At 39.0% G+C, this 18,764-nt stretch overlaps 1 protein-coding gene across 1 annotated transcript; it reads right to left on the reverse strand.

The window, feature by feature from the left end:
• Positions 1-7,270: 7,270 nt before the first annotated feature.
• On the reverse strand, positions 7,271-17,726 carry LOC108939191 (C4b-binding protein alpha chain-like). The gene is made up of 10 exons (XM_018760342.2): positions 17,640-17,726; positions 16,198-16,341; positions 15,546-15,731; positions 15,231-15,330; positions 14,839-14,915; positions 14,529-14,711; positions 14,043-14,225; positions 12,938-13,090; positions 11,701-11,736; positions 7,271-7,553 (listed from the first exon to the last, which is right to left on the reverse strand). Exons 2-10 carry the CDS (start codon positions 16,271-16,273, stop codon positions 7,498-7,500), a joined length of 1,050 nt encoding a protein of 349 aa, XP_018615858.2. The 5' UTR covers positions 16,274-16,341; positions 17,640-17,726; the 3' UTR covers positions 7,271-7,497.
• Between the last annotated feature and the right edge of the window lie 1,038 nt (positions 17,727-18,764).

The following is an 18,764-nucleotide window of genomic DNA, read 5'->3' on the forward strand; positions in this document are numbered from 1 at the left end:
ATAGGATTCTTGAAAGTGCATCAAGGATGGAGAAGCAGGAAGTGTATCTTCCCCTGGAAGCTGGTTTCAGGTGGTGGCTTAGAGTGTTTTATGTTATTCATCTAGCACCATTTGAAATCAGTGTTCTTGGGGTGGGAAAGACGCCCACAGCCCGTCACATCATCAGGTCATTACAGGTAAACCACAAGGTGGTGGCAAAGGAAAAACGCTTTCTCTTGAGCCTTTTCTTTTTCACGCCTCGCACATGCTCACCGTCAGCATCTCTGTCCTCTCACCAAGGCTGACCGATTTCTTTTGGTGTTCAGAGTCTCCTTCAGTTTCTAGCACCATTTGAAATCGGTTACAATGTAGGAGGGAAATCTGCAGGATGTCACACACCGTATCCTGTGGGCGACACAAACTACCAGAGAACAGCAGTGCTCTTCAGCAGACCAAACCCGTTCAGGAAATGCGCATGTGTACTGCATTTTAAACCTTTCCCTTAAAATGTTCTAATTAGAAGGCATTTTCATTAATTAGTGTATTATTACATGAGCATGCATTTATGCTTTATTGAAATTACTACTTTGCCTTATGGGAGTTAGCAATAAATGAAACATTACAAACAACAAAACGATATGTATTTAACCTTTGAGCAATTAGATGCATAACTGTGCAACTGAATTAGATGATCATGTATGGAAGTTATGGAAATACAAAGACTAAAAATAATAAAACTGTAGCAAGAAAGAGTTTCTGATCAGATGTAGCAAGGAGCCAGGAGTATGAATAGGTTTATTTCTGTGATGTGGTTATGCAAAAGGTAAAATTTTTAAATAATTCAGGGATAATAATTTGTGAATATGAAAATGATCACAATGTACAGTTTATTAATATTAAGAGTTTTTTTTAACCATAATTTTAAAAGTGAAAAGGGAAAGAATTTTTGGATTTTTCTTTGAAGTACACGTTTGCATTGTATTCCTGCCAAAAAATCATGCCAAATATTTTCATTCACGGAGAAGACGTTCCTTGGGTGAGTGCACATAAGCATGTTGTAGTCATACAATTTTTAAATGCTGTTCTTAGGCATCAGTATTGGTGTGTCCAACAAGTAATTAATCATAATTGATGTTGTTACTACTATTCATTTAGCTGACACCTTTGTCCAAAATAACTTATAGGGATATCAAATAGTTAATTTTTTTAATCATCTTATGTATAACATGACAACACGTTTGTGTCCATGTGAGCAATGTTACCGAATATCAGCACTTGCTAGAAAACATCCATTGAATTCTTTGTCTGGTGCAACTGAGAGTTGATAACAGATCCAGTGGACTGCTGGGAGCCTCCATGGGCCAGTAGTGAATACACTGAACTTTCGACCTTGCGGCTAGTTGGCGTGGTCAATCGAGACAGCGCTATAGGAGCTTAGAATTGAATTGAACAAATCCACAATGAAGTCAACACATAAATACTGAAGTTAAAAAAGAATAGTGCGCATATAACAGGGTGGGACATTGTTATTTCTACCCTTTCAATTCTGATTTGCTGAGGTAGACCAAGCATGGGTTTCTGACAATCCTCCTCCTGCTGCCAAGCACTGTTTTACTGGCACACATGAGTCACGTAGCTGCTCAGAGAAGAGACATACGAGTAACAAACAGATAATCATAGCAGAAGATTCTGGTCTAATGTATGTAGCAGTGAGGAGATGGAGACATGGATCCGAAAGAGGTGACTTATGAGGCCCATCTGAATGCTACAAGGAATTCAGCAATGCCGAAGGATGGAGAAAGTGGACCACCTAGGTTCAGAGGTAAAGGAGTGCAGGGCTTTGGCCAGGGTCTAGATAGTGATCAGGTACTGCAGGTATCATGGTGCTGAGCCACTGGACATCTTGTCCATAATCAGTATCGATAACCAGTATCGAACCAGATACAGGCAGCCACAGAGGCCAACAGAGAGAGGCGACAAGGGGAGAAACACGGGATCATGTGTCCGACTCTTCCAAGGTTCAAAAGTACTTGTTTATAAGTGCCTCTGTGCAATGTCCTTCCCGTTCTCTGTTATTAACCGCCAAACTTTGTACATGACGCACAATAGGCAACGTGAAGAATATTGAGCCACGGAAGAGATTTAACCACACAATGTTTTTGGATGCTCATTTAGCCTGTATAATATGAGTCATGTGTTTATGCTGGGTTGCAATTTGAAAACAGTTCATTTACATATGATTCAGACACACTCCACTTTGTTCCATTGATTTTACTGGTAGATGCTGAAAATACATTACAGAAGTGCATGAATACAGTTAAAATATCACTGGGACTGATTTGCGTAAGCAGGCTCAACACCAGACTTGATCTGTTAGGAGACGAGTCTAATATTGAGAGACTTGACAGGTTTAAAGAGGATCCTTCTTCGCGTTGGCAATGAGCGGAGTATGTAGGCCTCCATTTACACTCTGTTTTTCCAGTAGTCCCGGCCATTTCCAACACTTTTTTCACCACGCACTTCTATAAGCATCATGATATTGCTGGGCCTTTCAATTGTTATTTGAAGCTCTTGCAGTTTTTATTTTTAGCGCTACAGCAAAACAATTAACTGCCTAATGGAGTGCCCCGATTCCTGGAAATAAAAAGATGACTAGTTGAACTGTACTTTACCAGTGGAATAACTCAAAAGCATTCAGCATTTGCAATGTCATGTACATTTTGTTTTCAAACAAGTCATCAAACTTAATTGTTGAAGTTGGCTTATAATTTGGCAGAGGACACAGGTTGTTCATCAGTTGCTTTTGTCCACAGAAATTTTAAGCTAATTTTTTTAAGCTAATTATATTTTTACACTTTTCACCTCGATATTTGTTTGAAGCAGTAGATGGAAAGTAACAGAAATTAAACAATTTGCATAATTTATTCCCAACCATTTGCATAGATTTTTGTTCACAAGGGCATTACTGGTCCTATGAAGCAGACTGGCAGTGCTACTGCAGGCAGTAACATATAATTTATTCCTGATTGTAAAGCTAATTTACCATCAACATTATTTTAAAGATTTCACTAACATTTTATACTCTTGAAGGTAAACCATTAAAACTGGCATCCAGTATGATTGTCATAGGCTCTGTTGTAAAAAGTAGTGAAGTGCACTTTTAGCAAGATGGGTGGATGAATAGATACATTATTGATCCCCGGGGGGAACTCAGTTGCATACAGCAGCAAAAACAGACATAAACACTGCACAAACACATGGGACAAAGTGCACAGAAAATATAAATAAGTACAAAATCAGAATAAATTAGGTATAAATTAGCAGGTATGGTATACCATTAACTGGAATTGACTGAATGCCTGAAAACTCCTGTCTTGAGTTGTCTCTGGGCTGAGGGAGGCACATCAGGAGGAAGAGGAATTATATGTCCTAGTGGCAGTTGGCAGAAGATATCCCCAGTAGCGCTTCCTGGTACATCGTGGTGGAATAAGACAGCGGCTAAAAGTGCTCCAGGATAGTTCTCTGTGAAGAGGATGGGCAGAACTGGTCACGATAGCCTCAGATTTTGCCACCATCCTCCTTTTCCACTACCTCCCGGGGGGTCCATGGTCAGTGCTGTGATGGAACTGGCTTTCCTTATGAGTTTGCTCAGGTATTTGGTCTCACCTGAACTAATTCTGCTTCTACAGCAGAGAAAAGTGCACTGGCTACAACAGACAGGAAACATCTTCAGCAGCTTCCTGCACAGATTAAAGAACCTGAGCTTCCTCTAAAAGTAGAGTCTGCTCTGACCTTTCTTGCACGGCGCTACTGTGTTGTCTGATCAGTCCCGTCCCGTCTAGTATGTTGTTGGACCCCCAGGTACTTGTAGCTCTGCACCCCCTTCACCTTCTCCTCCTGTATCTTGACTAGTCTCAAGGGCTCCCCAACACGCTGGAAATACACCACCATAGATACTCTATGGTACACAGTCAAGGCGACAGGCAGTTTCCTTTTAAAGATCCCTGGTTTGAATACCATTTCTGTTGGATTTTCACAAATTCATATAACTGATGTGTTTCTTCAAAGTGTCTAACAACATTAAGCTACTTGCAATTATTTTTGCATTTAAACAGCAAAATAGTTTTTTTTCTTTTCTTTTTTTTTCAGGGTAAGTACCTTTCTCTAGGGTCCTACAGTAGGAGGAGGGATCTGAATCTTGAGTCCTTCAAGTGGAAGGTGGTACCCTGAATTTATACAGTAACACTACCAGCTACAAAAAATTGTAATGAGTTATCCAACAATACAGGTTGCTTTGGATACAACTGCCAGCCAAATGAAGGTTAGTACAAATGATCTTGGCAAAAGGAATAATTTTCAAGTTGCTCAGAAGTGCCACAAGGTGGCGCTATTTCGTTATTGTGGACAGACCTGGCATTCTAGACCGGATGTGTGCTTCACATTCCTCCTTTAATTTTTCATTAATCTTCAGTTTATCACTACTTTTAACACAAATCCAATTACCTGAATTTATGCAAAACATTTTAGTACAAACACAGATAATTGTTCCCATTAGTGCTATAGGGAGTGCCTTTCTACGGAAATCAAAACATTTCCTATTGTGCAGTTTAACTCCATTCTAGACTTGACAGAATTATTTGCTTGGATGGTTTAATACCAAAAGGCTTGTAAATTAACTGTACTGTAGCAAATGAATATGGTCTTCGGTTTCCTGTTATTTCAGCACATTGATGTAACATTGCACAGTAACAAAGTTCCTCCTACAGCCACTCTGATCTGAAAAAGGAATTTAATCAGTATTTACAGGCATGACTCACGGAGAATGTGGGTGACCTTGTGCATTATCAGTTTTATATCAATGTACCTAGTCAATGTGACTCAATGTTGGAATAAAACAATTCTGATAAAGGTATTCTTACTGTTTATCCACAGCAACTAATTCCTGACGTGTCAGTAGCTGTATGGGTGGAGAAATTGACTTTTTTTAATGCTGTGTGAATTGCAAAATGTGACTGCAATGAACAGCCTCCTTTTGTACATCTAGGCATGTATTCATGCATTAGGCCAGTAACAAAAGAAAAATACACGAACAATTCATCTCAAGACAAATTCTGTATTTATTTTTTAAATTCCAAAAGATACAAAACTTATTTGTTCAATCAAAAAGAAACACGGGAAATAAATACTATTGTGAAATGTATGAAGCAATGCAGGAAAGAGGAGTGAAACCCACAGTGAAATAGCAAAGCAGATAAACGATTTATTGTTGCAGAAACGTACATAGGAAATGCTATCAAAGTTACTACTTTGTACTGAAAAAACTGAACTCAGTCAAACTAGTGCAAAAGGGACTGAAGGTGACTTGTTAGCAGAAGCACAAAAAAAGGACAATGTCACCACCCCACTCAGTACAGTGTAGCTCATACATCACTTTTTATGAGCACCATAAAGTTAGTAATTCACAAGCATAAAGGCAGACAGGAAGACTGCCCCACTGCACTTTCCAACAACGCTTTCCTCACGCAAACACGCACACAATAGAACCCACACACTTCAAATGCAAAGCATACTTAACTATAATGCCTTCTAACTCGAAGAAAAGTAATAAGAGTGCATCTAACATTATAAATATCTAAATTTATGGGGGAGGTTAAATAAATATATTGCTACACTTGATGCAAGTTCCCATTTAGGTAAAAATGTGCATACATCATAGGCAGTGAAAAGAATGTACTGAAGTGTTTTCCTTCAAAATCAGAGATACACCAAAATACATTTCATTAGGGCAGCATGAACACAAGCTGAGGTTCTCGCACATGATTGAAAAGGAAACCATCTATTCAATACCATAAAATCAAATATAAAAATATGTAAATACTTAAAATAACAAACAATACTGAACAACTGTTATACCATTAATTAAACATGTAATTTGGACTTCAAGATTTACAACTGGCATCATGCATCCCGAAGTACACACTGAAGTTATCGCAAATGCTTAAGGTGACATTGGTATTACTCTGTAACTCTGTGGAAGGTCTCTTTTGTACAACTGGGCATCAGTAATATTATTATTATTATTATTATTATTAATAACAAAATGACAACAACAACAACAACAACAACAACGATGTATTATTATTATCATTCTTATTATCATTATTATTTAATTTATGAAAAATCCCTCTTCAGGTACTGAAAGTATCTGGATAATAATGGCAACCTAAAATGTAATTTGACAACCTTCTTAACAGCAACACCTAATACACCTAGAACCTGATATCCAGACACCTTTCATTCCTGAAAATTCTTTAAACAGGAGTCCAGCCAGAGAACACACTGTTCCTGTTATATTTTAATGGAAAAATAAGGATCCATTTCCAGACCAACTCAAGTTTACTCAAAACTCACCGTACACACACACAGGAACAGAATTATAAAGAGCATAACTACAATTCAACAAGCAAAACACTTGTGTATATTCAGAAAGCAGTTACTGCCATTGCTTATCTTATTTAGTTTAGAACCACCACTGACAAATAGACTCACAGCAACACAAATATGTTTATTTCTCATCACTCAGTGTCAGCCAATATTGCCAACTGCACACAAATGCTTTCCTATTACACTTCAACAGCTTCTTTTCAAGTTTTTCCACTATTTTCATTTTCTTTATGTCTTTGGAATCTGTGATCCAATCAAAAATGTAGCTCTAGGTGTACCTTTTAAAAAAAAAAAAAAAAAAACCTTCTCATACAGTGGCCAGACAGAAAAGTGCATAGAGCTGTCTGAAGCTAGGCAGGGGCAACTGATATCATAGTGGTTATACCTGCTGATTCAGGACCCAAAGGTTGCAGGTATAAATTTTGCCTACTGGTATAATACCCTGAATTCACACACAAATTGACTGAAACTGATTATCCTAAGCAGGGTTGTGGCAACCCAAAGTCTAACCTGGACACCTAGGGCATAAGGCACACACCCAGGATGGGACACCAGTCTGTCACAGGGCACCCCAAGCGGGACTCAAACCCCAGACACACCAGAGAGCTGGCACAGGCCAAACCCGCTGCACCACCACACCCCCGAGTACCCTAAACTGATCCAATAAAAAAATAACATAGCTGTATATATGGGTAAAAAATTATATGTAGCTTAACATTGTAAGTTGCTTCTGAGAAAAGCATCAGATTAATTAGTAAATGTTCAATAATTAATGTCTTTAGAACTGAAATTTTTCAATACATTAATACAAAATAAATTCAAGAATCACTTTTCAATTGTACTTATCTAAACCATTTTGTAACATTTTTTGATTAAACAGATTAGAAAAATTATGAAGTTTTGATTAGGTCAGTTTGATAGAGGGTTTTCAGTAATTTGACACTTTGTGAATGACAACGGACAGAACAGAAACACGAAATCCCCAGGGAGTCAAGAGGTACGTACACAAAAAAAAATTCACATGCAGTCCAAAGAGGTCCTCCGTGCCCAAAGGAGTGGCGATTTCAATGCATCTCAGAACAGCAGGTGCAGAACAACCAGGAGCAGCGGCATAGCTATAAGTCCAAGACCTGGGGTGGGGAGAAGCACATTCAGATCACGTACATCTGACCAAAAAAGAAGGCAAGAACCAACAGTGGGAGAGTGGTCAGAAGTGCAGCATTACACTTAAAAGATTCAGGTTGGAATGCCATCCTGCTGTAGTAGAAAGGTACTTACCCTGAACGGATACAGTAAAAATTACCCTGCTGTATAAACAGGCAATTCACACATCTTAACACAGCCTATGGAGAAAACTGACAGCTAGAGAAATAAAGGGAAACAGGAGGCTTGTGATTTTTAGTCTAAGGGAGGATAAACAGCCCTCAGCATGGCCAAAATTTTTAATAGATCTGTGAAAGATTTGGATAAATCCTTCAAAAAAAAAAAAAAAACCCCATCCTGTAGGAAACTTGGGGAGGATTACAATTACAGTGGATTACAGTGCATCATTTCTGTTTCAAATTGAAGAGTAAAATATTTTTCTCCAAGCTGGTACTGTCAGTCAACAGGTTGGTTTGGAACTGTACAGGTGCATTTGGTGAAATGTGCAGAGGGGGGAGAGAAAAAAAAAAAAAAAACTCATGTAGTCGGCATAGTGCATAGTATACAAACTAGTCACACAAATAAAAAGAGACTTCAAATATTTGATTTTTCCTTGCGGACATATTTCCACCATCAGACAGAATGACAGATGTTCAGCAGCACAGATATTGACATTAAAACTCTGTCACGGCAGCATTACACATCGCACGCAAAAGGAACTTCAGTGGGAAGTCAACACAAACATATTTAGCACAGAATGACAAAACTATGTGACGCTAAAAGACATTTTTTGGTTAAAAATTTTAATTTGCATTATACATTGATTTTGAGAAGAATTCTGATTTATGTATGTAGAGTTCTTGGAAATACTTTTGTGTGATGTATCCCCAAAGACAATATTAATTTTTTTTTTTTATGTGAAAACACACTGCTTATTATCTTGATTTCCTTATTTGACAGTTTTATTAAGAAGTCCTCTTTTGGACCTACTCTCTTGACAGCACTGTAAATTTGCATCACACCATCTGTCCTACGTATTCCCCATCGAATCGACATGCACCTATGGGTGTGATGTGTATCAGTGGTATTGCGCAGATTGTCTTTCAAGAGTCGCATATTCGCCTCTCACTCTGTCTGCTGGTGACATGCCATTTTATTTACTGTGTACTGTATACTGTTTGGGGGTGCGGTGGCGCAGTGGGTTGGACCACGGTCCTGCTCTCCGGTGGGTCTGGGGTTCGAGTCCCGCTTGGGGTGCCTTGCGACGGACTGGCGTCCCGTCCTGGGTGTGTCCCCTCCCCCTCCAGCCTTACGCCCTGAGTTGCCGGGTTAGGCTCCGGTTCCCCGTGACCCCGTATGGGACAAGCGGTTCTGAAAATGTGTGTGTGTGTGTGTGTGTATACTGTTTCGGATCAAAGTCTCTGCTAAAAGAATAAATGTAAATGTAGCATAAACTAAACTTGCTTTTACCTATGCTGAAATCCTGAATACCTTGAAATCTGTGATCCTTTATTATATACACCACAGTTATTGCACACTGGCATATCCACTCAGCTGTCGGGGTGCCTCATTAAGGTAATTTTGTGCGCAATAGTTTGTCACAATTAAAGGGTTTAAATACTTATGCAAAGATAAATTATCCATTCAGTATTGGTTAGTGGCCTTGAGTTTTACACACACTGGTTTCCCTGGACTCTGACTCTTTTAATGATGTTATGGACCCCAGATGGTGAAATCCCTAAATTCCTTTCAATCGTACGTTGATCAATGTTGGTTCTAACTTGTTCAACTATTCACTTGTACAGTTTAGCGCAAAGTGTAGAGCCTCGACCCATCCGTGCTTGTAAATGATGGAACCGTTCATGGATGCTCCCTTTTTACCTAATCACGATAGTGTCACCTGATATCTATTCACCTGTGGAAAGTTCCAAACAGGTTTTTTTGACACATTGCACAGGTAAATAGGTGCCTGTCCCAACTTGTGGAACATGTTGCAGGCATCAAAATCGGAATTAGCTTATATTTACAAATTTATTTGAAGTTTATAAGGTAAAACATTAAAGATCTTGCCCGTGTACTGTTTTCAATTAAATATGGGTAAAAAAGCCTTTACAAATTACTGCTTTCTGTTTTTTGATTTGCATTTTAAATACTGTCCCAACTTTTTTGGAAATGGAGTTGTAAAAACTGGTCATGCAAGACTCGTGTACATGTGATTCGTAATGAGTAGCATTATTCTGAATTAAAATATTGCATGGAAATGATATATCACATAGAAAGAAATGTTAAAGCATCATTTTGTTATCCAGTTAAATCAGTTTCAAATTCTTGTGGGTGAACATTACAAAGGACTTCTCTCGGGCCATACACCCCACTACTGTAATTGGAAAGGCACAACGCCTTTATTTCTGGAGAAGACTGACAAGAGCGAGACTGCCCTACAATCTTCTTGTGAATTTCTACCGATGTACAGTGGATAGTGTACTGACTTACTGCATTACAGCATGGTACGCCAGCTGCACAAGAGAAGACCAGACAGCTTTGCAATGGGTTATCAGGGCAGCTCAGACATCACTGGCACACAGCTACTGGCAGTCGAGGACATTTATCTGTCCAGATGTCAGAGTAGGGCCTTCAAAATTATCAGAGACTCCACTCACCATGCACACCACCTTTTTAAACTGCTCCCCTCTTGCAGGCGATACAGGACAATTCACTCACATACCACTAAGATGAAAAACAACTCCTTCCCTAAAGTTATAAAACAGCTGAATACTGCCTGATTTTACCCCCCCGAATACACACATAATGCATGTAATTGCACATGCACCCCAAAAGTTTATTTTATTGTTTGTCCTACTGTTTTACTGTATTATTTTGTTTAAATTGTTTAATTTTTATACTTAAGTGGTTGCATTTTATATTGTTGTTTTTGTTGTCTGAGGAACTCAGGGAATATCATTGTAACTTCATTGTTTTGCACAGAAGTACAATGACAGTAAAGTCTTCACTTTCAATTTTGAATTTCAAATGCATGATTTTGTGTGAGGGTCTTAATATTTTTGCAAAGCACTGTATATACACCCAAACATACAAACATGATCAATGAACATCAACCACAAAAAGTAACCACTCCTGGTCTAACGATATGTTTTCTTGATTTTCTAAGTGAAAAGAAGAACTCTAACCTCTGCAGCAAACAAACATAACATATTGCTGGAAGTTTTAATGCACAATTGTCTATTTGCTGAAATTGACAGATTGGGAACAATAAAACATAAAATGTGACGTGAAAAAGTTTGAGCACCCCATCAGTCAGTACTTAGAAATAGCCCCCAGTGCATCCTATTCTATTCTATTCTATTCTATTTACGATTTAATTAAGTTTGTTTTCGTCATTCACATAAGACTTCCCGTTTTGATTTTTAGCAGAAACCTGCACACCAAAAACACACAAGAGTGGTGTAAAAAATGCAGCTCCTTCTCACTGACACTGCATTTATACAGTATTAGCTTCCATTTCAATGGCACAGTGGTGCAGTGGGTAATGGTGGTATATGACAGCTTTAGATCTACTTATTCAGCTGCTGGTTCAAATCCAGCTCATGGTGTATAGTCTGCATATTCTCCCTGAGTTCTCAACCCAAAGATATGTGCAAAGAAAGGAAAGGGTAAACCACATCATTACCCTCCCCTTACTACAAAAACCACATGACTGAGCAACTTGACTTGATGCTTTCCCTTAATACACCATTACTTCCTAAAAAGGTCATTGTTTTCTCCTTTGCATATTAATGGAAATAGCACTACTTTTCTTCTCAGCCCTCCTCCTTTTCCATTATGTTTCCAGTTAAGCACAGCAAAGTTTTTTTTTTTCAAATATATCTCAGGCAAAGATAACTGTAGATGGTAACTGTCCGCATGTACAAGCCAGGCACGCAGTCTGCAAACTGTTTTAGTGAGCGCACAGCTTTGAAAGTGACATGCAAGAGTCGACCACTAACCAAAGTTCACAGTAATTGGTTATTTCTGTGCAAAAACTATGCAGTCCAGTGCCATGCCACTATCAGATGTTTTAAAGCGCACAGAAGAAAATAAAATGAATAGTTCACATAAGTGAATGAAAACACTTACCATGAGAGGTCATGCCAGGGGCTTTTCCATTGGAACCTGTGGAATAAATTTGGGAAAGGAGTTCACCAGTATGTTCATATGAAGCAACACTGCTCAAAGCAGTCTTAAGTACAAATGTGGTTTTTACTGTAGGTTTAAACAATGTCAGTAAATTGTAAATAAGTTGAACTAGATTCAGGTTTTTTGTTGTAAAATACTCTTCTCGAATAGGTTACCTCATAGCACTTAAATACAAGGTCAAGTCAAAAAGAATTTACAACAGCATTTTTACAGATATTTTTGCTGATACTTTGACTTACCCTTAGGGCATAAATAGCACAGAGGTATGCATCACAAAACCATATTAAAAGTAACGACAGTCATAAAATACGATCTTCAACTAAGTCACAATCATAGACAAACACAATCTGCTTAAACTAATAACACGCAAACAATTATACTTATTCTTGTCAATACTGGATATATAGTTTAAACATTTACAGTCCAGGCTGGGAAGGAAGGCATGGTGGTGCAGCGGGTTTGGCCGCATCCTGCTCTCTGGCGGTTCTGGGGTTCGAGTCCTGCTTAGGGTGCCTTGTAAAGGACTGGCATCCTGTCCTGAGTGTCTCCTCCCCCTCTAGCCTTGCACCCTGTGTGGCCGAGTTAGGCTTCGGCTCACCGCGACCCCACTTGGGACAAGTGGTTTCAGATTGTGTGTGTGTGTGTGTGTGTGTGTGTGTGTGTGTGTGTGTGTGTGTGTGTGTGTGTCCAGGTTGTAGAAAGTATGTGATCCCCTGTATTTAGTAACTGGTAGAACCTCCTTCAGCAGCAATAACCTCAACCAAACATTTTCTGTAGCTGCACAGTGGTTGAGAGAATCAGCACTAGACAAGATGTTACAAAAAAAAAAAAAAATGAACAAACATCTTAGTTCCAGATATGTTAATACATTAAATTTGCCACTGAACTAGATATTGAGGACAATTTTCATGGCAATGATTCACACACACACACTGTCTGAAACCACTTGTCCCAAGTGGGGTCGCGGCAAGCTGGAGCCTAACCCAGCAACACAGGGCACAAGGCTGGAGGGGACACACCCAGGACAGGCACCCCAAGCAGTACTCAAACCCCAGAACCACCAGAGAGCAGGCCCTGGCCAAACCCGCTGTGCTACCACGCCCCCTGGCAATGATTCAGATAGGTGAATAATTTATTAGGGTCAGTCAATGATTAGACAGGATGAACTGAACTTTACCTTGTGTTGTAAACTTTGTCATTACTGTGGTCACGACTTTAGTCTGAGTTCCTGGTGTAGTAGCTGTATTTGCTGTATTTGTTGTATTTGCTGTATTTGTTGTATTAGTTGTTGATGTTGTTGTTGTTGTTGTTCTTGTTGTTGTAGGGGAACCTGTAAAATAAGTAACTTAAAATATTAAATATAATGTATTTTCCAGGCTAGGATATGTTAGAGAAAAAAAAAGAGATATATTTTTGCATAATGTAATTTCTTTGTTTTTCCAAGCCATTAAGTCAACCACACAGACCTGTCAACTGGCCCCTTCTATAGCCTTATAATCACAGCTCCATGCATGCAAAGATTATTTTGTTAGGACACATGTACAACCATATTATTAGATCTATTTGTAATCAGAGCTAGGCTTGCATTTCAAATTATATGCTATCTCCAAAAAATCATTTCTTGAGATGTCCCGGGGGTGCCAAATGAGTCTGAATGACAGCACAGCAATGAAGCAGTGATTGGGCAACAGAAAGCTTTGTTTCTGGAAAACAGGTTTGTTTCCGGGAAACAAGTTAACAGTTCCCAAAAAGAAACCTCAAAGCAGGTTTTGTAAACACTGTAGTAACATGTCTAAAGATTTTCATAGCCTTTAAAGAATTATGGGTGATGCAATGATGCACTGGTGCGGTAGCATAGTGGGTTTGGCCAGGGCCTGCTGTGTGATGGGTTTGGGGTTTGAGTCCTGTTTAGGGTGCCTTGTGGTGGGCTGGCATCCCCCCCCACTGCCGGCTTGGGACAAGAGATTGTAGACATTGTGTGTGTTAAAAAAAATTACTGCAACTATGGTTACTGAGATATCCTTTTGCTACAGATAACTGCCTTTAAAATTAGTCTGCATTCCTAAGAAAGGCCCATTAAATTCATGATTCTCCCACTGAAAGGTGCATATGTCTAATCGTTACTAGAGAAATAGTGCAACTTGAGTTTTTCATGCGCAGTTCAGCCCATTTGCCAAGGAAAGGGTTGTTCAGCTCAAATTGTAGAGGGAAAAAGCAGAATACCATAAAAGAGCAGGCCAGTGTGCATGAGTGTAAGAAGGAGAATGGTGAATCAGTCCTACCCTGACGCTCACAAGTTGGAGGGGGGGGTGACCAGCCATTCACATCGCAGGTTATTTCTGCTAAGCCTTTTAGCTCATAGCCTGGGTTACACTGGTATGCAACAAAAGCCTTGTATCTATATGGTGGAGGTCCTCCTCCCACTCGGTTGCCGTTTTCAACTACTGGGTTTGGACAGCTTACATCTGTTCAAAACATAATGGAAGAAGTGCTGAAACATTAAACACTAAAAAGAAAAAAAACAGTTTTGATACTGTATTGTCTTAACTGTGTGAAGTTACTGTTAAAGGATGTCCTGCAAGTAACACCACTAAGGATTGCTAAATAGTGAGAACAGTGTAAGAACACTGTATGTGAATGCATTTTGCTGCTGCCCTACTAATTTTCATAACGTCAAACACAGAATTTAAACCTGGATCTAAAATTCCAACTAACCTCTGTACAGTACAAGTAGCAAATTAAAAGACCAAGAACAAAAACATTCATACTTTTACACTCAGGCGCTGGTGGCTGGAACGTTGCATTCTCTGTGCACACAATTTCCGAATTCCCGATGAGGTCATAACCAGCATCACAGGTATATTGAACAACGTTTCCGTATGATATAGTCGTATCTGGATCCACATTGGCGTGGCCATGACTAACTGTAGGTGGAGCAGGACACTTGACCACTGAGGGGATACATGGGGCAACAGATCATAAACAGCAGTCATGGTCAGCTGAGAAGGATTCATAATTTTCTTTTCCTTTTTTTTTTTTTTTATAGCTCATCGACTTATACATATGCAGTTCACTCACCTTCACAGACTGGATCTCTGTTGCTCCAACCACTTTCTGTACACATTCTCCACGTTACCTGGTTTGCAAGTACATACCTTAAGAAAAAACCATAAACAAATTAGATTCAGGTATAAGAAGCAGTTACACAGGCAAATGTAATAAAAAATTACAATTACGAGTTGAATCATGGGCATTCTGAATGTAACAAATTCTAATGTATGCATAGTCTTATATTTTTACTGTAAGTACAAACCATTGAAAGAACAAATGAAATGCATAATCAAGAAGCAGCAAAGGCAAATTAAGGAGCAGAAGACAAAGCACAGCACCCTTGTGTAATAACCGGTATTGCCAGTATTGGTGTGCCAGTAACGCAGCACTGCAACAATCAGCAGTGTGAACATACTCACCCTTTATTGCAAATCACCACAATAACTGCCCCGAATTCTAGACCCTGTGATAAGTTATATTTGCCATTCAGCACTTCTGGAGGGGAACCACAGGATATTTCTGGGAAAACAAATCAGAGTTCAAGCTCATCCTGGGAATCAAACACAAGCAGTAAACAATATGAACTTCTTTACTGTTTCCTCTATTGCTTTACTGGCACTTTTACTATAGAAATTCTAGTCCTACCATGGACTAGCAACCTTTATGTTACAAGCTTGTGTCCTTAACCACTACACTCACTGCATCCCTTCGGTGTTTAGAAACGTTGGCATTACTTTCACATTTCAGCTCCAGATTGCTCCATGTTCCTGCAGTACAGGTGGATGATGTTGATCCCTGTGTCCTCCTGTAGCCAACAGCACACTCGTATTTTACTATAGTACCATCAGGGAACTCTGTGAGCTGCAAGGACTCGCTTGTCAAACTCACGTTGGGGTACGCAGGGGGTTTAGTACACTGAGCTAGAATGGGTGAAATGCAGAAAAGACACTTACCAAAAACAGTGAGACAGGGTAAAGTGTGGACATCATGACTAATGTTTAAATCACTTGAAAAAAAATAGACATTTATCACCAGAACAACAAACAATAACACACTATAACAACTAAAATAGCAGATTAATCTGTATTACTAGTATCATCATTTAACTAACTATTTTCTCCAAAGCATCTTACAATGTTAATCTTATTACAACGATTTACCCAATTATACAGATGGGTAATTTTTACTGGAGCAATTTAGGGTAAGTGCCAAAAGCGATCATTTTCTATATTTTTTATTAATTTTTGGTAATATTCTCCATCCAGGAACCAGTTATTTTTTTCTAGAAGAAGCCAACCCCTCACAATGGGGATTCACCTAACAGAGTAATGCAATGGAAAGAATTAAATAGAAAGTTATTTAAGAAACCTGCGTACACTGTCTTACCGTATACAGCGACATTGCCATACGTAAGGCCCATAAGCAGTAAACAGCAAACATTCAAAATTTTGCAGAAAATCATATTTTCTTCTTCTAGTGTGCAGTGGTATCTATGTAGACTTATTTGCCTCAGTTCCAGTGGTCTGAATCCTATACGGCAAACATGAAAAATAATCATTAAGAATGAAAGCATCTCTTTAATTGTACAAAATCTGGATATTTTTTTTTTGCATTTTTTCTGGAAAAAAAAAATCAAATCTAACCATAATTTGAGTTTAGCAGATAATATGACATAGAGTATAGGAGAAATTTTATTATTGCTCAGTTCTAAATGGGATTTTAGTCACCTTCAGTTTTAAACATAAGCTTAAACATAACCAAAAGAAAATCTTATAAATCCATACAACCATTTTATTTTCTCATTTTGAAAAATTTTTAGTGACTTTTATGCTTAAATTCTAATCTGATCAATGAACACATTGTCTAATCTATTAAATACAGGACAAAAGGCATTTTAAATATTAAACTATTTCACCAAATTCTGTTTCTTGAAGATAAAATATGATAAATTATGGTGTGTTACAATGAATGTGCCACAAATCCAGCAGAGCCCTGCCAGCAATCAAGTATAGATTCCCCCTGCGCTGTAGGTTTTTTTATTATACACAGCCCTTGGGTTCATAATATGTGCATCATATACTATATAGCAGGACCCGTATTCGCCTGTAGTGTAACATATGGTTGCCTTCAGGAAGATAAGAACTCCGTCACAGTTTGTGTTTGGGGCAAATACCTGGACTGCGTATCTTCTACCAAAAATGTGCGCTACTACAACAGGTGCGAATCACTGCCTGCCTCAATTGACTCAATCAATGTGCTTCATGTTAACGGTCATATCTCATGGTTATTAATCAATTAATGACAGACATGTCATCTCTCATCTTAGCCTAGGGGAACAGACCTTCCAATTAAAAAGCACAATAATAATAAATAGAACATTTCAGACACAAAATGTATTAACCTGGACTGGAAAGTCGCACAGGTGAAGGGTACCGTAAGCCTTAGCCTAGGGTCCTGAGGTACTCACCCCCACGACCTCAGTTCAGAGTGTAAAAATTATGATCCAGCTGTTATAAACTACGAAACCATGATTTTTAAGCAACTTAACACATAAATTTGACATGAAGTATGTCACTCTGGGAGGAACAGCTAAATTAATCATTCATCACGCAGCAGAGTTACGACCAGTCTTTTCCTGCTACGTTGAATGTTAAAAAACCGTCCGTACGTGCCCCAACGAGACAAGGTAACGGTGTTCTTTTAACCGAAACATTGTTTTACCAGCGACCGCTGTTAGAACAGCTCCGGAGAACGAGCACCTGTACTGTAAAATGCGAAATGTATAAATAAAAAATAAAAAATAAAAAATAAAAAAAATGTGAACGTACCGTACTGCGCGTGCTGCTCCCGCCGTCTCCGCGCGCCTCTGACCGAACGCCCCCTGCTGACTACGGCTTTTTAAACGGCTCGCGGCAGTTCTCCGCCCCACAGGCTGGATGTAGACGGACGTGAGACAGTTATGGGAGGGACGGAGCGCCATTAGTTATATTCGCTGACCTTTATTTCTCTGTCGCTGCTGCCCAGGGATCCTTATGTAAATTATATCATACATCGATTTACATAAAACTACGGTTTCCGCTGCAAGGTATTCTTAATGTAACATCGAAGAACCCGCGTTAGTTACTGAACAGCGTCAACATGAACATGAGGAAAATGTGAAAACACTAAACACAGTTGAGTTGTAGAGGGAGTGTCACTGTAAGCTCACTTTGAGGTGTAAGGCTTTGACTGAGGAAAAGGGTGTTAGGACAGAAATTAATACTTCCATTGGAATTCACTCATATTTTTTGTAGCGTGCCCGTGTTCCAATAACGTTCAATGAACGATATCACCGTGTCCTTCTCTGCCCCAACCGAATCCAGAGCGGTTTACAATAGTGTTATTTCAGTATAATAAAAGCTCCCAAATCTGCTACCGTAGAAATGGGATTCGAACCAAGAGCCTCGGAAAAGGAAACGGCCTAAATCAGGACTCTGTACGCTGTTATAATTTATTTCAAGACCCAGACTTTACTAAATTCAGTCCTTATTTAGAGCACAGAGTAATTAAAACAATAGTGCAGCCAGACTCACCTTCCTCCCAGTTTGCAACATGCAATTGTTTTGAGAAAGTTTGTATGATAGAATCTGTGGTCTTCTTGTGTGCATGAGATATTACTCTCACAAAATACAAAGCCTCTGGGTTAACACATGGGCTGTGCGGGAAATGCTGTGTGCACACTAATCGCTCTAATCCGCATGTATTTGAATCTTTGAATCTCTGAAAGGCTCTCTGCAACTGCATATGCTCAAGAAATTTAAATAGTACTGCTTGTGTTATTTGTTGTCAGTCTTTATAATTAATTTCAATTTCCAAAGTAACAGATTTGGGTCTCCCTCTGGAAATGGCCTATTCTCCCCATGGTTGTCTGCATTTTTGCCATATATTAAAAATATTTGGTGTAGGTGAAGTTG

The sequence above is a fragment of the Scleropages formosus genome, chromosome 19, assembly GCF_900964775.1.
Source record: "Scleropages formosus chromosome 19, fSclFor1.1, whole genome shotgun sequence".
NCBI classification, from domain to species: domain Eukaryota; kingdom Metazoa; phylum Chordata; class Actinopteri; order Osteoglossiformes; family Osteoglossidae; genus Scleropages; species Scleropages formosus.